This window comes from Mauremys mutica, chromosome 25 (assembly GCF_020497125.1).
Source record: "Mauremys mutica isolate MM-2020 ecotype Southern chromosome 25, ASM2049712v1, whole genome shotgun sequence".
Classification (NCBI taxonomy): domain Eukaryota; kingdom Metazoa; phylum Chordata; order Testudines; family Geoemydidae; genus Mauremys; species Mauremys mutica.
In genome coordinates this window covers 8,304,715-8,326,930 of record NC_059096.1, presented here as the reverse complement: position 1 = coordinate 8,326,930, position 22,216 = coordinate 8,304,715, and the positions used below count along the sequence as shown (strand labels likewise).

The window sequence follows — 22,216 nt, the reverse complement described above, 5'->3', positions numbered from 1 at the left end:
TCCAGTGTCTTTGGCCAAAATCTCCCCTCCTCACCACAGTTGTGTCCCTGGCACTGGTTGATTGTTGCCCTCCATCCTGGAGGTAACAGTATTTCAGCTGTGCTGCATCTATAGTTTGTGAAGCCCAAAGGAGTCCTTCACAAGGAAAGGTGCACATATTATCATAAGATTCTTTAAGTTATGACGGTAACTGACCTCTTGAAAGGTTGTTTTTCCAAACGGTGGAAAAGGAAAATCTGTTAGAATTCTGTTGTGGATGGTCTCCAGTCTCTGAAATTGCAGTTGTAATTTTTAAACAGTTAAAATAAATCCTGTTTATTTCCTCATGTGATAGACATTTACATGTAATAGGCATGTAACTTAGCACTTCAGTTAATTGAGTTCTTTTTTCAAAAGCCCAATATCCCTTTTCATTTCCAATATCCTAATCCTTATCTGTTAATGGATCTATAAGAGATGAATGTAGTAGATTTCTGAAGTTAAGTTTTTGTTTTGTAAACTCTGCACTATGTATTATGTCGTTTAAAAAAAAAACAAAAAACAGTTGCTCCTGGACCTTGCTTGCATCCTGATCATGTCCACACACTTGGAATGTACAGACACTGTTAATATTTCATGAAAGACCATGCTATGGACCCCAGCAGTTTCTTAAAGCTTTTTCTTACCTATCTTTCGCCCTTGTTGCTGATTTGAGTACTGTTATCTGGAATCTGTGAAAGGAACTTGAGTTGGCATAGTAACATAAAATCAAGAATGAATTTTTGAGTAGACAAAGGCTGTATTTCCTTTGAGCACTTTATAGAAAAAAGTAGCCCCATATGGTACTTTACTTCCTAGTGAACCAACCTCACTACTACTGGCACAGACACACCCTTATGCATTGTAAGGAACCTTTCTCAGGCTGTGCTCTTTCATTTACTTAGTAAACAAACACCTGCAACAGCAAAGTGGGTTAAGTCTGGAAAGGCCTTCAGCCATTAAGATGCTCCAGTATCTAGTATAAATGCAGTCCTTGAAGTGTGCTGTATTTGGATGGCTAGGTAATGTGGTTAAGACCATCCACCTATGCAATATAAACCTTCGATAATAGAAATTCATAATGTATTGATCTCATAAGAACGGCCACACTGGGTCAAACCAAAGGTCCATCAAGCCCAGTATCCTGTTCTCTGACAGTGGCCAATGGCAGGTGCCCCAAAGGGAATGAACAGACAGGATATCTAGTGATCCATCCCCTGTCACCCGTTCCCAGCTTCTGGCAAACAGAGGCTAGGGACACCATTCCTTCCCATCCTGGCTAATAGCCATTGATGGACCTATCCTCCATGAATCTATCTAGCTCCCTTTTGAACTCCGTTATAATATTGGCCTTCACAACACCCTCTGGCAAGGAGTTCCAGAGGTTGACAGTGCGTTGCATGAAAAAATATGTTCGTGTGTTTGTTTTAAACCTGTTACCTAGTAATTTCATTTGGTGGCCCCTTGTTCTTGTATTATGAGAAGGAGTAAATAACACTTCCTTATTTACTTTCTCTATACCACGCATGATTTTATAGACCTCTATCATATGCCCCCTTAGTCACCTCTTTTCCGAGCTGAAAAGTCCCAGTCTTATTAATCTCTCCTCATACGGAAGCCGTTCTATACCCCCTAGTCATTTTTGTTGCCCTTTTCTGAACCTTTTCCAATTCCAATATATCTTTTTTTTTTTTTTTTTTTTTTTTTGAGATGGGGCGACCACATCAGCACATAGTATTCAAGGTGTGGGCGTACCATAGATTTATATATCTCATTTTACCAATGTTACTCCTTTATCTTACTCTTTCCATCCTAGTGCATGAAGATATCGTAATCTGAGTCAGACTGCTTGTCTCAAGTAAACATAGTATGTTTCTCCTTTTATTTGGATAAGAAGCTAGAAATGACACAGGATTTGAAGCTCTCCATGCTGGTTTTTGTGTTTATAGGTGGTGATAGACTAAGCATCCCCATTGCTTTATATATCTCTGAAACTTCCTAATATTGTCCTTAGTGCTCTTCTTGAGGATTTCATTCAAATTCTTTTGTTTTTAGGCGGAGAGGATATTCTCTGAAGTAAGAAGGATTGAAAACTACAGAGTTGAAGGCATGGAGATTTACTCTACAACGCTATGGCATCTTCAGAAGGATGTTGCACTTTCAGTCCTATCAAAAGATTTAACAGACATGGATAAAAATTCACCAGAGGTATAATATATTGTAGTGGTGTATGTTGCTGCGTACAGTTATTTCCTTATCAAGATTAAAGATAATTAATGACTCAGAACAAACTCAGTAAACTCTAGTCTAATTCGGGTATATTTGTGTAATTGAACTGTCTCGTATAAAGGCTACTGGATTACCTGGTGGATTGAGGATGCCTATAACCATTTTAAAAAAGGCATGTCAGCCTGCATGGAACAAGCTGAAATCCATTAACCCATCAGTTACAACTTTCATTTGCTTAGCCCCTTTCATCCAGAAAGATTTCCCCGTCATTTATTCACCCCGACGCATGGGAGGGAGTGCTCTCTATTAGGTAGAAAAGAGGTATCCAGGATTGCAGGGGTTTTGTTGCCTGCTCTGCTACTATTTTAATGTCTTTCTGTAAGACCCTTTTCCCTGTAGTAATATTTAATTAACTGACCACCTAAAATTTGCTAGATATCATCTAAACATGTAACGCATTAGTCTTAAATTTGTCGATGAATCAAACAATAGGCTGTCAATAGAGGTGGCAGTTGTGACTATATGGACACATGGTAGTGTAAGGCTGTTATGTGCAAAATGTCCTGTCCATTTTAATGAGAACTGTAACCTATAAACATGCACACTATGTATAATGTTTTTTTATTTGAATTGATAATTTTTTGTTCTTTACATTTATTAGAGTTCAGAAAAGGTAAGAACCTTTTAACGTGTGCTTTTAGTGTGTTAGAAGACTGGGGAGAAAGGTGGAAGGTTATGGATGATAGCAGGACAGGAGAGGTGCACATAGGCCTGGGGAGAAGAAGGGAGGAAAACAAGAACAGAAAACCTGTTTGTTGCCAGCAAGCAATTCTTCATGTGGAGAATAGTAAATGTCAAGTAAAATGTCCATTAACTGCAGCTAGAGGAGTCTGGAGATCAAAGAGAAATACAGCTTCCAATATTACGAGGTGGTGATGTTGCTACTGGGGACTCTTAAGCTCTGATCCCTCAAGTTGTGATGCAGGCTGCTGTATGGGATGGAGTGGAGGTTTCTACTGGAATTTGCTGTCCCTGGGTGGGTTCCCCATTACTCTGCTGGAGAGAGTGAAGGGGTGATGAATCTTGACTGTAGCTGCCTCCAGCCTGCTGTCACTGCTAGTGCTAGAACTGAATAGCTGACTGCTTACAAGCTCCATATTGTGTAATCCCTCTAGTATTTAACTGCTGCTGACTTGCCGTGTCTCCTTGGGCTCTTGATCTCTGTATCCCAGTTTTCACTATGTATAAAATCCATCCAATCCTCTCTCCCTCCAAGGAATGAGACTTAACTAATATTCTTATAAAAGTGCTTTGAAATCCATAGGTGAAAGCTGTTATATATGTGTATGCATCATGCTCTAGGTAAACCATTATATGTTTCATCCTAGCAGTGGCTGGCATGTCTCACTGCTGGGATGAGGCATGCCAATACTCTAAAAACACAGCTCAGTAGAATACCAGTTTAAATCAATTATTTATCACCCTTATGTTGTAAAAAGGGGATTTGATAGTGACTTTGCAATGTTGCTGTTTACTAGGCGTGGTGTGCTGCAGGAAACTGTTTCAGCTTGCAACGGGAGCATGACATTGCAATCAAGTTCTTCCAGAGAGCCATTCAAGTTGATCCAAACTATGCGTATGCCTACACTCTCCTGGGGCATGAATTTGTGTTAACAGAAGAACTAGACAAAGCATTAGCCTGTTTTAGAAATGCAATCCGAGTCAATCCTAGACATTATAATGCATGGTAAGTTTTCTGTATTTTTGTTAATGAAAGCACCAAGGGAAGAAGTGTATTTTATTGTTGACTGCCTTTACATGTTGCAAGTGTAGGCACTCTGTTATAACAACTTGGATACTTGTTTATTTCTGCCACTTATCACATGAAAGAGTATCTCTGTCTGTTACAAAAGAGAGATCTGACAACAGATATCACCATCACTGTTGCTGGATAGTAATTAGTCTTTTGTTTAAAAAAAAATGCATGTACTGCATTGCCTTATGTTCTCATGGTATCACATATAATGCATTGTCCCATTTCCATTTGGTTAAACATTTTTGTTCACTGGCACTGCTCCATTTCTTCAGTGCTGCTCTATGCCAGCCAAGGCGGTGAATATAAATCCTCTTAGTAGCAGATGGGGGACAGGAAAAAACAAAGTTTTTGGTGAGACTACCCTTACAGAAGGCGGTCGCCCAATCTGCTTACTGTATTCCCATTGATTTCTTGTTCCATGGAAGGAGAAGCAACTTTACTGTTTTGTTGGTTGTTTGTTTCTTTTATCTCCTTCCCCTAATTCTTGCCTTTGTCAGGATTATCTGATTTTAAAGCAGAATACATTCTTAGTGAAGAGCTTTTTGTTTTTATCATTTTCCTTCTCTCTCTCTCTCTCTCCCCCCCCACACACCCTCCCCCCTCAGCTGCCTTGTATCCTGCATCATCCAGTTGTCAGTGTTGTTTTCAATCACTGGAAGTCTGAACATAGCTAGCCCCCAATATAGGCAGAATTTTGTCACAGAAGTTTCATGTGATTCCCATCTGCAACTTTTTGTAGGAAAAGCATACTATCTGGGCTAGCATAGCGGATCTTGGAGAAACCAAATTAACAGTCAAGGAATTAGCAATTCTTTGGTTGCTTATTTGTATGTATTCCACTCCTGATGTACATGAACCAGAGACAGGAATCTTTTGACTAGAAGTGTCCTTTGGCCCATCCCTGAATCTATCCCCTAAATGCCCTGGCACCTCTCGTTTCCGAAGACACAAAAGGGTGAAGGAGGCCCAACCCTCCTCAATTCCTTCTGACTTCCCATGGCTCAGAGACAGAACTGCAAGCAGTGTCTGCTTTGCCCTTGTAGACTTGCATAGTTAACTTTTAGAATAGTTCTAGTACAGTTTTGATAGTGAAGTGTCTGTTAAGTTTCTTTATAGGTAATGCTTTTTAGCTTTCCCCCCGCCCCTTCCCTATTGCCCAGTACTCAGTTTTCATGGTAGAACAGAAAGCCTTGCGCTTTGTGAGATGGCTATCCCCTTTAAGGATGGCCACTCAAAATGTTCATTTTGCCTAAGTGAGCAGCACATCATGAGCAAATATTCAATTTGTTCATTTTCAAAATGAATGAAAACTAAAGAAGCTTGTGTGAAACTTTTTTTTCCAGGTTAACAAGATCTGTTTGAATCTGAGCAGTCTTCTTCCAAAAGTGCCCCAGTGACCACTGGCTCTACTACCAGTTTATGGGCTCCTACCAGTTTAATTCATGCTGCAGCAGTTCTTGCTCTCAGGCCTTCATCAAAGAGGGGTAGGGCTCATCACCGCTCTTTGAAAAAGCGTTAGAATAGGTCACCATCCAAGGGATCGCCTAAGAAAAAGGCATAGATACTCAGTGCTGAATGAGGTTAAGGGGTAGCACAAGGCCTGTGTTTGTCCCTCTGGCACCCCAAAAGACTCCAGTGTGCATGTTGGTACCTGCTACTAAACAGCCCCTCACAGTTGCCCACACTGTTGCCATGGTACCACCTTCAGGTCTCCTGGCACCAACAGTGGTATTGCTATTGGCTTTATCAGTACCAGTCTCATAGGCACTGTCCTGGCACTGAGGGTATCTAATTTAATGTCAGGGGTACCAACTCACTCTTCACTGAGCTTCATGGTACCAAGGGATTTGGCAGTGTCCAAATGTCCTGAGTCTCTTCTGTTTTCTTTAGCCATTAGAATTCTTACACTAGTATTGAGCTCTACTAAACTCTCAGCACTGGGTATATATATGGCACTGGCAAGAGATGTCCCTAAAGAAATTACAAGGACTCCTACTTGGTCTACTCCACCTCTAGAGAACAAGTATTTCTTCTCCCCATCAGCCTCAGAGCAGAATAGGGAGGATTCTCTTAATTACTTTCCAGTCTACCATACCGCTGACAAGGCATCTAGGGCACATGGACGTTAATGTAGGCATAGGGATAATAGGGAGGGTCGTTCTTCTGGGGGACTCCCCAGGCTACTTACGGTTTTGCCCAGAGTCCTCACTCCTAGCCTTACTGGGCTCTTTGAAGTCCTCAGCACATTAGAAAGCCCATCTCCTCTACCCACTCCAGGGTCAGATCACATTTCCCTGTAGCATCTACAAGAGTTCAACCCTGTCAGCATCCTCTGGTCCCTCCTGCTCCAGCACTGCAACTGCTGGCCTTTGAGGAGCAACATCGCTCTGCCAACCTAACTCCAGCTGCCATTTCTTCACTCTCACCTGATACAGCTATAGTTCTAGCTGTGCCAACATAGCTATAGGATAAGACCTTTCAGGATCTCCTTAGAAGAACATCTAGCTGAAACATTAGAGATTATGATAGAGATCATACACAAAAAATCTAACAAATTATTAGACTTCTTATGTACTTTGTTACAGGAGACATTAACATAACCAGTTAATGAAGATCTGTTTGTCACTTTCGCTGTGCGAGTTCTGACAATATACCTCCAACACCATAGAAAGTAGATAGGAGGTACCCAGTTCTCTTGTCAGGGTTCAAATATTTTTATAGTTGGCCTACTCCTGAGTCACTTGTCACCCCCACCCAGGAACATATAATACAACAATCAGATGTGTTCCTTATTCCATGGTCTGTTGGACTGATGTATGCTTGCTCACCAATCCCTCTGACTTTGAGGGTGTTGAGAGAGTTCAGGCAAAAAGCTGCATCTATGATACTAATGGTATCCGCTGGGCCCAGGCAGTTACAGTACCAAGATATGATGAAGCTCTCTCTGTATAGCCTCCATTAACATTGCCTCTAAGCCCAGCTTCACAGTACCTCACATCCTGGAGGATGGCTAGCTAACCAACATGGAGTAATCTTGTTCTAAAGATGTCCAGAGCATTTGGATTCACAGTAGAAGGGATCTCCTTCCTTAGAGGTTTTTAAGGTCAGGCTTGACAAAGCCCTGGCTGGGATGATTTAGTTGGGTTTGGTCCTGCTTTGAGTAGGGGGTTGGACTAGATGACCTCCTGAGGTCCCTTCCAACCCTGAGATTCTATGATTCTATGACTCCACAGGACTCACAAGGCCAAGTGGAAAAGATTCATTATTTGGGTGGAGCATCATTTCCCTTTAGAGTCTGATGTTACCAGGATTTTTGAATGATCCCCTCTCCTTAAAGAGATCAGGATTCTCTTAGCCTTAAGAGTACACCTAGCGGCCATATCTGCTCACCCACTCACTGTATTCTCTCACGCTGTGGAAAAGAGCCTCCTTAGTGGCAGTTGCTTCAGCTTGCCAGGTAAGTGAATTAAAGGCTCTCACGGCAGACCCACCAGGCTCCCACTTAGGCCTCCTAGCATCAGGTTCCTCCTTGAGTCACCAAGAGTGGAATTCATGTAGGCAAGCACTCAAAGGGGGTGGGTGGGAGGCTATTTACCTTAAAGTAACTGTGGTTCTTTGAGATGTGTGGTCTACATGTGTTCCAGGACCTGCCTTCCTTGCCTTCTGCTACAAAGTCTTATTGCCTGAATTCTATATTGATGAAGGAACAGAGAGCTGATTGGCCCAGTCCCACCCTCTGATGCCCTTGGGTATAAGGGCGCAAGAGCACTTCATGTGCAAGCCAGTGGATACTGCTGGCCAAAAGATTCCACTTTCCATTACATAGTTATTACTTCTCTCTTTGCAGCTCTGCACACACTTTAACTTCAGATCAGATTTCCTTGTCTAATCAGTTTAAAGTGCTTCAGCTACAGTTATTCATCTTCCAGCTGGGCAGGGTGAACTGGTGCCAAAACCCAATTGTGAATTAGCAGATACTATAGCTAGTTTGTGAATGGAGGGGTTACTCTCTCTGAGCTAACATAGTCACTAGTGCCTGGGACATTAAAGGTATGGCTGGCATAAACTGTCTATTGATGTCCATGGAGTTGCTCCCGCTTACACAAACAGTGAATTGGCCTATTCTGTTTAGCAGAAGATAGTCTTAATTCTGCAGTAGAATTACATGACTCAGATGCCAAAATTTGAAACAATATGTTGGGTGCTGCTATGGTTACAATATAAGTTTACCCAAACTGCTTTAGCGGAAAGGCTTATATGGCTATATCTGAATCACAAGAACTTCATTGTTTTCCATTGATCTAATCTGTCAAATTAATGTGCCAAAGATCATTTTCTTCTGCCAGCACACACTTAATAATAAAGCTTGGTTTGTGATAAATCAAACTTTATCTGACAAACTTGTTTTGTCCTTGCAGGTATGGGTTGGGAATGATTTATTACAAACAGGAGAAATTCAGCCTAGCAGAAATGCATTTCCAGAAAGCACTCGATATCAATCCTCAGAGCTCAGTCTTACTATGTCACATCGGAGTAGTAAGTAGATTGCATTTACGGTAATTCTATCCTTGTTCTGTTTTTAATCTGCTTTTTATTGTGTGTGCTTACAATAGAAAAAGCATATTATGGACCAAACTTGAAGCAAAGGCCCTGCTCTTCTTCCACTTGTGTGCAAAGTAGCATTCACACACACACTTCTGGTTTTTGCAGCTACAAACACCTGTATTTGTCCTGGAACAATGCTATCATCTCTGCCTCCATAAGTGTTTTAAAATTTACACCCTCAAAACTGGACAGTTGTGCTCATGTAGGTGATAGCATTTGTGTTCACACTTGAGCAGTTTTTGCTCTTTCACAGTGTGGGCACATGCACAAGTAGCGTAGGGATCTGAAAATCAGCCCTCAGATGAGAAAGTTTTAAGGAATTGAGTATTCACAGAGAAAAAACTGGTAACTAGCTCATTGGTCCTCAACTGCTAGTACAAACCCTGGAACTGGCACTTGGGGCTCCTCCACTCTACCTTTAATGAAGTTCTGTTTGGGGCCTTGGGGTCTCCTTGCTCCTCCTCATCTCCTAAACATCTATATATGTGATGACACTTAATTCTAAGAGTAGGGATTTCTAAGCAACTTGTGTCAATTACTAGCACAGTTAAATAGGAAGCAGTCGGCACAGTTGATATGGCCAAGATCTTACTGTGCTTCAACTGGTATAGAGGCCTGAAAAGACGGAGCCATTGTTTTAGGTCTGTCCCTCTGCCTGTGAAGGATTTATACAACTAGAGCAAATGCTCTGTTCTAATATAGAAAGCTGTTTTTAATACGTTAATGATTGTTTGAGTGATGTGGGGCAGACCAGTATCATGGCGGTTGGTTATGTGGTCATCTGCTGACACTTTTCTCACTTGCAGTATGGTAACAAAATATATAAAAGCCCTTGGTTAAGCTTTTCCGGCCCCTGATTCTGCTATGTTGATGGGTTTTCATTGCCTTTATGTTCTAGGGCTGGGGTATTGAACTAGTTTGGTAGTAATGGCCAAATTACCATTCTGCTAGAGTCTGTGGGCTCGGTGTAAGAAGCTTACTAGTGAGAGGTAAATTGTGCAGTCTTATCTGACTCCAGAATGAGCCTCTCTGTTTGAATATTGCATTTTAAAGGCACTGCATTTTGTCAAACGTATTTTTTTTAGTAGTCTGCTCAGATCCTGCCTTCCCCTCATTTCTTTGAAAAAGAAAGTCTATTAACATCAGCTCTGTTCTGTTGTAGGTCCAGCATGCACTGAAAAAATCTGAAAAGGCTTTGGATACTCTAAACAAAGCCATTAATATTGATCCGAAGAACCCACTATGCAAATTCCATAGAGCTTCTGTATTATTTGCAAATGAAAAATATAAGGTAAGACATGGATGCTAGAAACTGAAGTCTCTCTAAATTCCTTAGGGTCTGCAGCTGTCTGAATGATGATGAATTAAAAGTTAATCAAATCTTGATTCTTATTACTTCATAATGGAAACTATGCTTGGCTCCAAGAATATATCTCTGTCTGATCACACTGGATATGAGTGTTTGAAAGACCTGCCTCTTTTGCCAGTGTAATACTGCAGCAGTTGTAGTCATCCTGGCATTAATGTGAATAGCTCCTTTTATTTGAAAGGAAGCCTCCTGGTATCATGAGGGCTACTTGACTCCAGTTAACCAAGTCCGTATTTGGTAACCACTTCAGCACTGTATTAGGAGGTCTGTCCTTTAGAACAGGTGTTTCTTGAGGGATAATCTTTATGTCGGGTGTGTTAAAATCCTTCTGCTTTCAATTTAGGAGTAGAGGTTGGGTTTTTGAAGGTAATCTCTGACTAATTTAAAGAAACAGGAGTACTCGAGTCGTGGCACCTTAGAGACTAACAAATTTATCTGAGCATAAGCTTTCATGGGCTATAGCCCACTTCATCGGATGCATAGAATGGAACATATAGTGAGGAGATATATATATATACATACAGAGAACATGAAAAGGTGGGAGTTGCCCTACCCCACTCTTAAGAGGCTAATTAATTAAGATGAGCTATTATCATCCCACCTTTTCATGTTCTCTGTATGTTTATATATCTGAAATAGCAAATGTAGTCTGATGCAGAAAAGATACAGAAGTGTTCCAAAAACACTTCTTTCCTAAGGAAGTACATATACAATTACTGACAGTGCCCAGCCTTCTTCAGCCTTAGATTTTACAAGAAGGAAATTTTGCTCTGGATTTAAAAAGATCAGACCCTTAACTTTTTTTTAATGTAACTGAAGTGCCAGGAAATTTAGTCTGAGCTCACCAACTGCACTCTCGTGTGGTAGCAGTCTGACAGTAGCATCTGTTAGCCCATATTCTTCAATAGAACATAGACTCTCCGCACTCATCCCAGCAGAGACCATATCAGTGATCTGCTGTTCAGGTGTCAGTGATTTTGCACTTCTTTGAATTGCCTGATTTTTATTTATGTACTATCTTTTATCCTTGCTGTCACTTTACCATTACAAGTTATCATTTGCCTGTTGTACAACAGTTTTTAAAAGATTATGATATAAATCACTTGATTGCCTATTAATTTGGTGTTTGCATTTGTGTTCTCATGGTAAGGATGTCAGTGAAGCCCTGGAATTACCTTTTTCAGCACAGATGAACATTTTAAGTGTGAAACTTCTTAGTTTAAAAATGGAAAATCTGAAATTCTTCTACCAAGTAGGAAACTAACTAAAGATACCCAAAACAATCACTCCAGTGATTTAAAACCATATCAGATTGGAAGAAAAAAATTATTTACATCTTAAAACATTACTCTTATTCAGCCTGCATTTGCTAGAATATTACATTTACATTTGATTGTGCAGTCGTTGTTCACAGAGGAAAGTAGCAATCTGAGGGTTCTATATGGTTAACAAGATGGATTCCAAAAAAACTCATGAACTAACTGATTGTTTTTTCTAATTAACCAGTTTATTATGATGTAATAAAAGTGGAGTGATGCCGATACTGGGTCACACTTACTGGGAAAACCATTTAACTTTTCTTTCCCCCCTCTTTTAGTCTGCTTTACAAGAACTTGAAGAACTGAAACAGATTGTTCCCAAAGAGTCTCTTGTTTACTTCTTAATAGGAAAGGTAAAAACTGAACATAGTTCTATGAAATATAGCTGTGATCATAAATACCTGTGATTTTCCGTTGTTGCAGAGAAACAAGCCTAGGTGCTAGTTTTCTCACTATCATGAAGTTACTTCCATTTTGGACAGTGTTCTGAAAATTCCCACAGTGCCATGTATGCCTCACCACATATAAACTGGCAACTGCATTTGAGATTAGTTCTTGATCAAAATGGGTTGTTTGAGCTTGTGCTAGTAGAGCTCTATTTCTGAAAAAATTACTTCTGTTGTTGGAGCCTGAAGCCCGATTTCACCATGCCACCGTCCTTTGTCCCCACCATAACTGCACCACTGTTGTTTAACCTTGAAGGACAGTGTATTCTAAGGACTATGGAACAGATTCATACAAAAATGCCTGTATGAAAACAGGTGCATGATTTTCTGTGCATACCTGCTGCACCTTCCCCTGAAAATGTGACTCTAAAAGTACAGAGACTTTGGTCAATACAATTGCAGAAATAGTGTGCTGGATAGAATCCTACCTCATCTGGGGATAGAGCCCTATCTCAACTCATGTCGTCATCTTAGACATGCATTTATAGATACCTACTGTAATCACATTCTAGTCCGTTATCAGAAATGCTGAACAAGGAACACCTGCAAAATAGTATAGTGTGTAAAACACTTGCACGGGGCAGGCAGGACTTCTGTTTCATCTAAAGATCCCTACACAACAACTACATGGAACCAGGTTATTTTGGAAGAATGAAGAGTTGAATTCGCCTTATTGAGATTTGAACCTCTGGATATTGGGAGTCTAGGGGTTTTCAAATCTAATGCTTAACCCACTGAGCCGCACAGTAACACCGCTAGCAAAATCCACCTCATACAATTTCCCACCCTATTCATTTATGTTGCTCATTTTGGACCTGCTGTGGTGTTCCCTAGTTGGGCCTTGGATGTTTGAGAGAAGTCAATTTCCATCTCCTTTTTAGTACATTTATTTCTAATTAAATGAAAACTCATGTCTTCACGTTTCACAGTGTATTAATATTCAGAATGTTGAACTGGGTGAAATGGATGCAGCTTCCTTTTACACTTGCTGTTAGTTTTGTCTTGCAGAGATTTCCATTCCCTGTGGTTCAGAGCTATATCGTGCACTCTGTGCCTTATGTTCTAACTGCAGATAGACTAAAGCATAAAACCTTCCTTCTGAAAGGTGTAATGATGGCAATAGCATAAAGGGATTGTTGCCTAAAGGGCTTGGGGTGGAGGGGATTCACTTTTGTGTTCCTAGGACAAACCTATTTTAAATTAAAAGAAAGTGATGCTTGTGAAAGATGACTGGCTAATAGCTCTGGTAATAGAAGTCCTCTTTTGATAAAGAATATACAGCATGGGCAGTAGCAATGCCACCCCCCGCAATGTGCCTCAGCCCTGTTCTGCAGAGCCTTAAGAGGATCACCTGAGACTACATCTGGCGTGAAAACTAGGAAGTGGACTGAGACAAATTGATTTCATGTAGAGCACCAAATAGACATTAAATGATGGTGTCTTTTGGTCATTGCCAATCTGGAATGGATTCTATCCAGTCACCAAGAGGCGTGACAGGCTCTGTATCAGAGTTCTTTGAGACATTCGGTTCCTTCCTAGACGACTGCTTACAATGCATGCTAATGTCCCATTCATCCAGCAGTCTTTCACATGCCAGTAGGAATTACGAATACCACTTAAAAATAACTATTGGCTACAAGCCAGTGTTGGATAAAATGATATCAAGTAGCAACTTAATGGAAAATGTAGTGTTAATGTTTTTATTTTTAGGTTTATAAAAAATTGGGTCAGACTCATCTGGCCCTTATGAATTTCTCGTGGGCAATGGATTTAGATCCTAAAGGAGCCAACAACCAGATCAAAGAGGCCATTGATAAACGTTACCTTCCAGATGATGAGGAACCGATAACTCAAGAAGAACAGATCAGCGAATGTTACCCATATGAGTCAGGTTTGTGTTTCCAGCTCAAAATCCAAATTAACTGGTTTTCTAGTAGAAAGATTTTATGTTCCTCAGTAAAGCAGAAGCCCAGACTATAACTGCTTACCTATTTGCACAGCAAGTGGCGACTCCAACAATTCTCTTACTGCTGATCTAGCTGGGTCTACTTGTAATAAGCACTTAATGAAAGATTGTTAAATTTCTTAAGAGATTAGGTATTTAATATTAGTATAAGGACTAATCTTTGCAGGACCAGGACCTAATAAACTGTTATAAGATATGACTTATATAAATACTGTTAATACTTTTTACAAGATAATTATACACCCTGCAACCTGAACCTTCTAGTAAAGGGGCATCTGATCCTTCAGGTATCTGAAGGGTGTAACAAGCAAGGAAATAATGGAATTCTTTGTTCAAGGGCTCAGAGCAGCATAAGTGTAATGAGATAACTTAAGCAAAGGAAAACTTGGGTTCGATGTCAAGGGAAAAATACCCCTAATAGTGAAATCTGTTAGATCTTGGAATTCTCTCTCAAGGAACGTTGTAGAAGCCCTGTCGTTTGAAACTAAGCAAAATAAGGCACTAAACAAATACACAAGGGAATGGCCTAAATCTTTCTCATCTAATTTTTTATCCAGAAGTATGGATGGTCATAAATATTGATGAGCTTGACATGAACTAGAAAATGGATGGCTAGACTGTTGTAAAGAACCGTTTTGTTTTCTTCATTAGGCAAAAATGTTACTATAGAACTTAAAATTGATATAGTCCATTGTAAAATTGTGTTGAAAACTTTATCAGATGTATTGCTGGTGTGTATCCCATTGATTTCAGTGACACCTTCCAGTAAAACCATAGCATCTTGTTTTTTAACATGCTTTTTATTTCCTGTAATGGTAAATGTTTTTGTTTGTTTGTTCTTCTGTCTAAACTAATCTAAAAGTTCTAGTATATAGTTCATCTCCACCCAGCAGATGGAGACAGAGCACTTAAACTTTTGAGAGGTGACTGCAGCTTCTGGAAATAAGCACCACAGAAATTTTGTACTAGGATCCTTTTTAATGTTTTTTTTAATAGAAGCTTGAATTCACCAGAGATTACTTAAAGCCTTCCAAATGTAAACCAGTGCAATCCTCCTGACTCTGCAGACAGACTGAAAAAGATACCTCAAAGGTCTAAACTGCCAAGTGATCATTTTAGCATGTGGTGAGCCTATTGTAGAGGCTTTTTAAAACACGTTGACTAACACAGTCTAACACACCTTTAAGTCCTGTTCTAGGCAAGGTTCTTAAAGTAATCTTTAAGAAAGGGACCATGTCTGTCTTCTGGGTATTATGCAGGACTGCTATTTCCCTTGGCATCAAAACATTTGGAAATTCAGATAAAGGTGAAGGTACTTCCATAGTCTAAACTGTGCTACCTAAAATTTACCTTTAAGCAATACAGGTAGGCACAATCAACCTGCTTAGAAAGTCACCATCTCCTCGGGCTATTTATCTTGCTTTACTGCAGATTTTAACAAAGACAGAACTTGTTGAGAGCTGCTTCTTACCAGATGAACATTCATTTTGCTTTGCTGATCACCGTGAATATGGGGGGGGGGGGCTAGGAGGGGTTAGATGCATTTCCTTACCATGCTCTGGACTGTGCCTGTGTACAGACTGAATGAGGGCAGAGTAGATACAGTATCTGCATATAAACTGATTTTACTTTTTTTTTTTAAAGTCTGTATCAGCTGGAATTTCTGAATCTTTTGCTAGCGTCAGTTCTTGTGCTGTAAACTTCACTCTGTCACTTGCAGCAAGGGGGCTCAGAGTATAGCAGTAAAACCTGTTTCCCATCCTGTTTCAATTTCACTATGTCTGAACACTTTACCATTGTAAATACTAAGTAGTCCTTAAACATTACAGTTTTGGGATAAGAAGATTGATCCAAGCTATCAATCTCTGTGGGGCAGGGCAGGTAGGTATATCAGTTTGGCCTTCCCCGTTCACTTTGTAATGGGATCAGATCTTACTCAGTCTCTCTCCTAGCTCATTGACGGGAGGTGGTTAAGGAGGCTTTAAAATAATGAGGGTGCTTGTTTTTGCAAGATTCACAGCATGTTGATTCCCTTCTCAGCTCTTTTATTTAGATCTCGTTAGGCTGGCGTGGGTCACTGGAGGGGAGAGTGAAAAGAACTGGGTTTTGAAGAGGAGAGAGGTTACATGGCATACAGGATTAGAAAAGCCAATCCAGGGATGGGGAGCAGTGTGGGAAAAGGTTACTGGGGAGGGGGGAGTGCAGAACCCTCTATATTTATAAGCTATGATAGAGCCTTGTTGCCACTGTTTTCTAATATGGTGGACTTGCTTATGTAAAATGTGCATGTCTTCTACCAAAGAGCCTAATCCCTTGTTTGTGTTTTAAAGTTGGCACAGATGAATCCCAAGAGAGCAGCATGACGGATGCAGATGACACGCAACTCCATGCCGTTGAAAGTGATGAATTTTAACCTCCAAAAGCCAGTATCTGAGCTTGGGTGTGTGATTGGTACTGTTATGTTCTCCCCTTCCTTCACGTACTGGGTCTTCACATCACTGAGCCAGCATTGTCATTATTCTCCACTGACACCATGAGTGCACCACTCATCAGATTTTAAACATACACCGAATTAATGGCAGTGCGATGTTTAGCTGCTACTGAGACTGACTAGTTGGCTCTTACACCTTTATGAAATGACTCTTTGAGGAGGAAAAACATATTTTTTTCCAACTCCTCCTTTGTTGGAGAGCTATAATGGAAGAAAGACTTGTGGTTTGCTCTAAGTGAGCCGATAGATGTGGGAATAGAACAAGAAACTGCTTCCTTAGTACTTTCTCCAGAAACGTGTCTCAGTTTGATTCTTTCTTGGTAAGCAGAGTGCTGAACTTCCATTTCCAAGTTCTTCAAAGACAGCGTTAAGTGTAGGATGGGACAGGTTAAAAACTTTTGCATATTATAGTGTAACTTAAATGCCAGGGAATGTAAATGACCTTAAAGCCACAGTGTCTCCAGTGAACAAAATACAGCGCACATGCTCGGGATTCAGAGTGTGTGTCAAAATATTATAACATATCCGGTGTCCCTACTTAGTGTAAACTTGTTCTTAGCCAGAGGAGCACATTGCACCATAGCAATTATTACAGAACGCTTTAATGTTCTAGCCAAGAGTTAATTTATTCATCTAACTTCCAAAATGTCAATTGTTGTCTACTTAGTACTTCAGCGAAACAAGTCATTAACGTGTTGCCTCTTCTTCAGGTGCCCCTTGGATTCGGTTCTGATGTTCAGAGAATAAAAAGTTTATTGTAAGAGCAAAATAAAGAGAGACGTGTAGATAAAATTGTAATGTTGAAAGGATAAAAGTAATATAAGCCACAGTGACAACTTGTTTCTAAATAGATAAAGAAGCCAGGAAGACAGTGTAAGCCTTAACACAATCAAAACCTTACAGTAAGATGCATCAAATATTTGTCTAAGACAGTATCCTTTTAAAATTATTTTGTAAAGTGTTGTCTGAGCAGGATGCAAAAATGTGCAATTATCTTTTTTTTTTTTTTAATCCATTCTTTAAGATTCTTGGAGAAAATTCTCACTCTATCTGTAGCAATTGAGTGCCCTGGAGGCTGTTTCTGTGAGAAGAAAGCGAGGCTATATTAAAGAATCCAAAATTCTCTTTCTCTGTAGCACTCTGCAACAAAGATTGGTGCCCTTTATGCAGTGACCGTAAAGAAAGTGTATGATATCATAACAGTTTTTTAAAGAGCAAATTATGCACAATAAATTGGGAATGATTCAAATTTCACAGCAACATATTTGTTGTGATCAGTCTTAAAATTTGTTCTGTTCCTTTCCTTTTAATGTATATTGTTTTTAGAAGACCGTTAGTTACCATTAGTAGAACTTTAATTTTTTTTTAAATATATATATTTTTTTTAAGTGTCCTTGTCCTAGATTAGGTACAAACATGTCCTATCACGCCTACTGTTTGGTTGTGAGAAGCATTTTTTACCATAAGGAGAAAAAAATTCACAACACCTGCACAAAAAATATTCTCCATTATTCTGAAGTGAGTAGACAAGCAGTGAAAATAGGCTGAACTCCAGTCATAGTGAAAATCTCTAAAACATGGGAGGTGATATTGGATGAAGCTTTGTGCTTTTGTCAATACTGTAAATTTGTTTATTTCTGAAAATGAACTAAATCTCATTATAAATCATGCAAGTGTTTCAACTGAGTAAAGAGTGCACTAGATGCAAGATTTCTTTGGTGCTAGAAAAGTATTGCAGTTAGGCTCTTGCATGATAAACCATCCCTTAAAAGGAAAACACCAGGGTTGAAATTCCCCAGTGGAATTGTACTATAGTAAAGTATCCTCACCTGCTGTTCCCATGTAGTATTCATGAAGTTACCTATATCTGCATGGTTTTTTCTTTCTTTTCCCTCCCAGTCTTAAAGCAGCTGTAGCACTCCAAGATTTGCACCTCCATAATAGGGTTTCCACAAGAGTGAGTTACAAAGAAATAACACATCGTACAGTCTGGAGCTACAGTCTGTGTGAATATTAGCTACACAGTATAATTGGCTACCTTTTGGTAGTTGAAGTTTACATTCTCTAAACAAAAAGCAGGAGTGTCTCTTTCTCTCTCCCCATGCCCCGTCTACTTGAGAGCTGTAAAATTCTGGTTTTAAGCCCTTAGGCCAGGGGTCAGCAACCCCTGGCATGTGGCTCGCCAGGGTAAGCACCCTGGCGGGCTGGCCAGTTTGTTTACCTGCTGCATCGGCAGGTTCAGCCGACCACTTCTCCCACTGGCCGCGGTTCGCCGTCCCCGGCCAATCGGGATGGTGGGAAGCTGCAGCCAGCACATCCCTCGCCCGCACCGCTTCCCACTGCCCCCATTGGCCTGGGACGGCGAACCACAGCCAATGGGAGCCGCAGTCGGCCAAACCTGCCGACGCAGCAGGTAAACAAACTGGCCCGGCCCACCAGGGTGCTTACCCTGGCAAGCCACGTGCCAAAGGTTGACGACCCCTGACTTAGGCCTCGCTGACCAGGTTTTAGGCCCCAAATTTGACTTATTTTTTTTCCTTGTCTGTTTTCAAAGCGCATGTGCTAACTTGGGGATTTCCCTGAAACAAATGCTGCTTTATTTGAGGGCAAGAGATGGAAACTAGCAAATCCCCCATATGGGGAAAAAATACCTTGAATTTCCTTTATAGCTGTTTAATTTTTTAAACAATTTTGTTCTTTAAATGTTGTAAACTGTTATATTGGAATTCATTTTTAAATACCCGGCAAAGGGCTCTTATCTCAGATAAGATTTTTAAAAGGATGCAAATTCTAAACTGAACATTAGTGCTCAAAATATTAAATCGTCCCCTGCGTTAGATGTACGTCATCACCTACATTTTATTTTTCTCAAGAATTGCAAGTTACGTTTAAACCATGCTGCTATTTTACCTTCTTAAAAACCAACTGCACGAAAACCATTATTTTAATCAATCTACTTATCTGCTCTTTGAGGGGCGAGGGAGGCGAAATGTGAACGCGCGCTGACACCCAAACTAGAGCAAATGTGTTCACTGAAGAATTAGGGGACTGTCATTTATTAATACAAAAACATGCAAAAATGCAAAGCGTGGGTGTGGTGTGTACTATTTGCATTGAAACAATGTAATTTTTGTCTTTTTTCCTTTTTTTTGCTTTTCCTGACTTTTATTTCATAAATTGTACAGTCTTAGAAAAAAGTCTTTTCTGTTAATATATTTGCAATTCATTAAAGGACGTGGAAATCCAAATAAACTACTTTTAAAAGCAGTTTTATAATCAGGTGCTTGATGTATGGATCCCTCCTCCACCCCCACCCCGGAGGAGCGGATGAGTTGCTCACTGAGGGCCCAGTCGTACAAGCACACTCTCCTTATTGAGTTCAGTGGGATTTCTCACATGGGAAGTGTTTTCAGGGTTGGGGCCTAACTGTGGCTGCTTTTGTGTGCTGCTGGTTGACCTACTAGGCTGAAATAAAGGAAACTGAGTTTTTTCTTCTTGATGGATTTGGCACTCTGTGACAGCCTCTTTAAGCACAAAACCAGTACAAGCGGCATTGTGAGTTCTGCACAAATGCAAGCACACTCCTCAGCTCTGTCCCAGAAGGATCAACTGCGGGATGTTGATCATCTTGTCCATTCAGTCCTTGACCTGTCTGAAGAGTTAGGTGGCGTGTGTGTGTGTTTGTGTGTGTTTGTTGTTCGGGGGGGTTGGTTTGTTTTAATGGAAACTATCTGCAAGTACTTGGCAGTGGAACTTTCATAACGGTGAACGTACTTGTTTACTGAGATTTAAACCATCTATACTGATCAGATCTATTGGGTAATGGACACTACTAGGTGCCTTCATGACAGGAGACAAGATCAAGAGAAACCTTTGGCTCTTGACACACCAGCGTGTGCTGCTTACAGTGCTGGTATATTCTCTGGTGACTAGTTAAAGGGTTGCAATAGTGGGGTGAAACTTTGACAATGGCTTCTTCTCCAGCCACAATATTAACATAGCAATCATTTGATGTGAGGAAAGAGGAGAAATAACATATCTATATAGGAGGAAAGGTAGCCCAGACCAAAATACCAAATAGTCCCCTAAAATCACCCATTCGCTGATGCCAGGCTTTGAAACCATGTGAAAGACCCACATGGAGAAGGGGGAAGTGACTACCCTAAGAGCTGTCAAATGTACAAAGAAAATCCTGAAATATTTCTCATCTTTCCATTTTGGTAACCTGACGTTTGTTACAACAATGTGTAACACCTTCAGACAAGTCATCTTTTTTAAATTGGTGTGTTCCTTTAATTTGTGGCAACTTTAAATTGTACAGGAGGTTTTCTTTTACCTCTGCTCTGAGGCAAAATACAGACAAAAATGTAAAGGCTTCAAGCCTCCCGCTCCTTTGTTTTCCCACCTGATACGCTAGAGCAGCCTGTGGTTGATAGGGAACACATTCTGTACTCTGCTCCCATGGACGCTATTACGTATTGACTTTGGCACAAGACTATTCAAACCTGCAAAAATATTGTTTAGTGTTTGCAGACAAAAATATGTTTAAATACTGCATTGTAGATACCAGCCTTATAATACAAGCAAGGATTTTGTTGCCGGACGAGTATTTGGATCTGAAGCAGACTACATATTGGGCAGCACTGGGAAAAGTCCTCGCTGAAATTAAATGAACACCAGTATTGAACTTTTGTAGCAAAAAAAGCAAGATTTTTGCATTCCATATTCACTTGTAATAACTTAAGAATTTGCATACTGGATCTAACCACTATCCATACACCAAAAGTGGCCAGGAACAAATGCTTCAAAGGAAGGTGCAAATATATACCATAATGGACAATTATGTTCCTATCTGAGAAGTTTTGTTCCCAGGTAGATAATGGCTGAGAGATTTTCCTAATTTTTTATGACCTATCTAATATAATAGGATGTTCTCTTTATCCATGTCAATGTCTAATCCTTTTTTTAAATCCCACTGAGCTCTTGGACTATCTCCTGTGGCAGAGAGTTCCACAGGTGCACCAATTTTTTTATTAATGTTTTTGAATTTTAGTGTGATATTTTTCCCCTTCTAATTCCGTTCAGTTTGTTTAATTTGCAACTTTGTCAAATTTCAGAACTTAAAGGAAAACTGGAAACTCTTAATTTTTTCTTACTTCTGTTGCTTATGACGGTCTCTAGTGAAAGATTAATTTTAATAGGGTTTTTAACTGTTTATGTAAGTTATCTTACTTGTATCTCATCCTGAACAATAAAACTATATGGTTAACTTCACTTCCTTTTTCTCAAATATTTTGGTGTTTGCTGCCTGGAATAACCTTTCAGTAGTTTTCACTGATACCCACAAAACTTTAAAAATACTATTTATATTAAAATACTCTTTTCAACAAAAATATAACAAATTTGGGAACCTAACATGTTGCCAATTACCTTTTTAAAAAAAAAACAAAAATCCTTTATGAAATGCACCATATCAACCTTCCCTGCTACTTTAAAAGCAGCAAAGAATCCTGTGGCACCTTATAGACTAACAGACGTTTTGCAGCATGAGCTTTCGTGGGTGAATACCCACTTCTTCGGATGCAAGTGCTGCTACTGCTACTTTGTGGATTTTCTCTTCACATCAGCCACCACTCAAATGTGGCTGAGGATTGTCGCACCCTTTGTGTGTGTCAAACACAAATTCAGTAGAGAAGAATCAAGCTACTTATTTTAACATAGCTTTACTGGAAAGGCAGTTGAGACATCTTCACTGGAGGATTTTATATTGAAACAAAGGAGCTTTATCTATCACTACTGATACCTTGACTGTTGGCTCCATTTTCTGCTCTGTTAACATGTCTGAACTAAAATGGAGCTTAAAATTAGTCATAATTGTATAAGAAAAGTTAGCTGTAAAACAAAACTCACACTTCCCTTGTGACAAGGTGGGTAAAGCAATATCGTTTATTGGATCA

The 22,216-nt window shown here is 40.0% G+C and overlaps 1 protein-coding gene across 6 annotated transcripts in view; it reads left to right on the top strand.

Moving 5' to 3' along the window:
- CDC27 (cell division cycle 27) overlaps positions 1-21,501 on the top strand; it is a 55,658-nt gene extending 34,157 nt beyond the window's left edge. For 4 of the 6 annotated variants that reach the window (XM_044999644.1, XM_044999643.1, XM_044999642.1 and 1 more), the window contains exons 13-20: positions 2,074-2,226; positions 3,786-3,994; positions 8,482-8,599; positions 9,831-9,959; positions 11,635-11,709; positions 13,513-13,693; positions 16,099-18,415; positions 18,730-21,501. In XM_044999644.1, coding sequence (XP_044855579.1) covers positions 2,074-2,226; positions 3,786-3,994; positions 8,482-8,599; positions 9,831-9,959; positions 11,635-11,709; positions 13,513-13,693; positions 16,099-16,181 — 948 coding nt within the window. In that variant the 3' untranslated portion in view covers positions 16,182-18,415; positions 18,730-21,501. Of the gene's footprint in view, positions 1-2,073; positions 2,227-3,785; positions 3,995-8,481; positions 8,600-9,830; positions 9,960-11,634; positions 11,710-13,512; positions 13,694-16,098; positions 18,416-18,729 lie in introns of those variants that run through there. The other 2 variants (XM_044999646.1, XM_044999645.1) reach the window with 1 other exon arrangement.
- Positions 21,502-22,216: the final 715 nt, after the last annotated feature.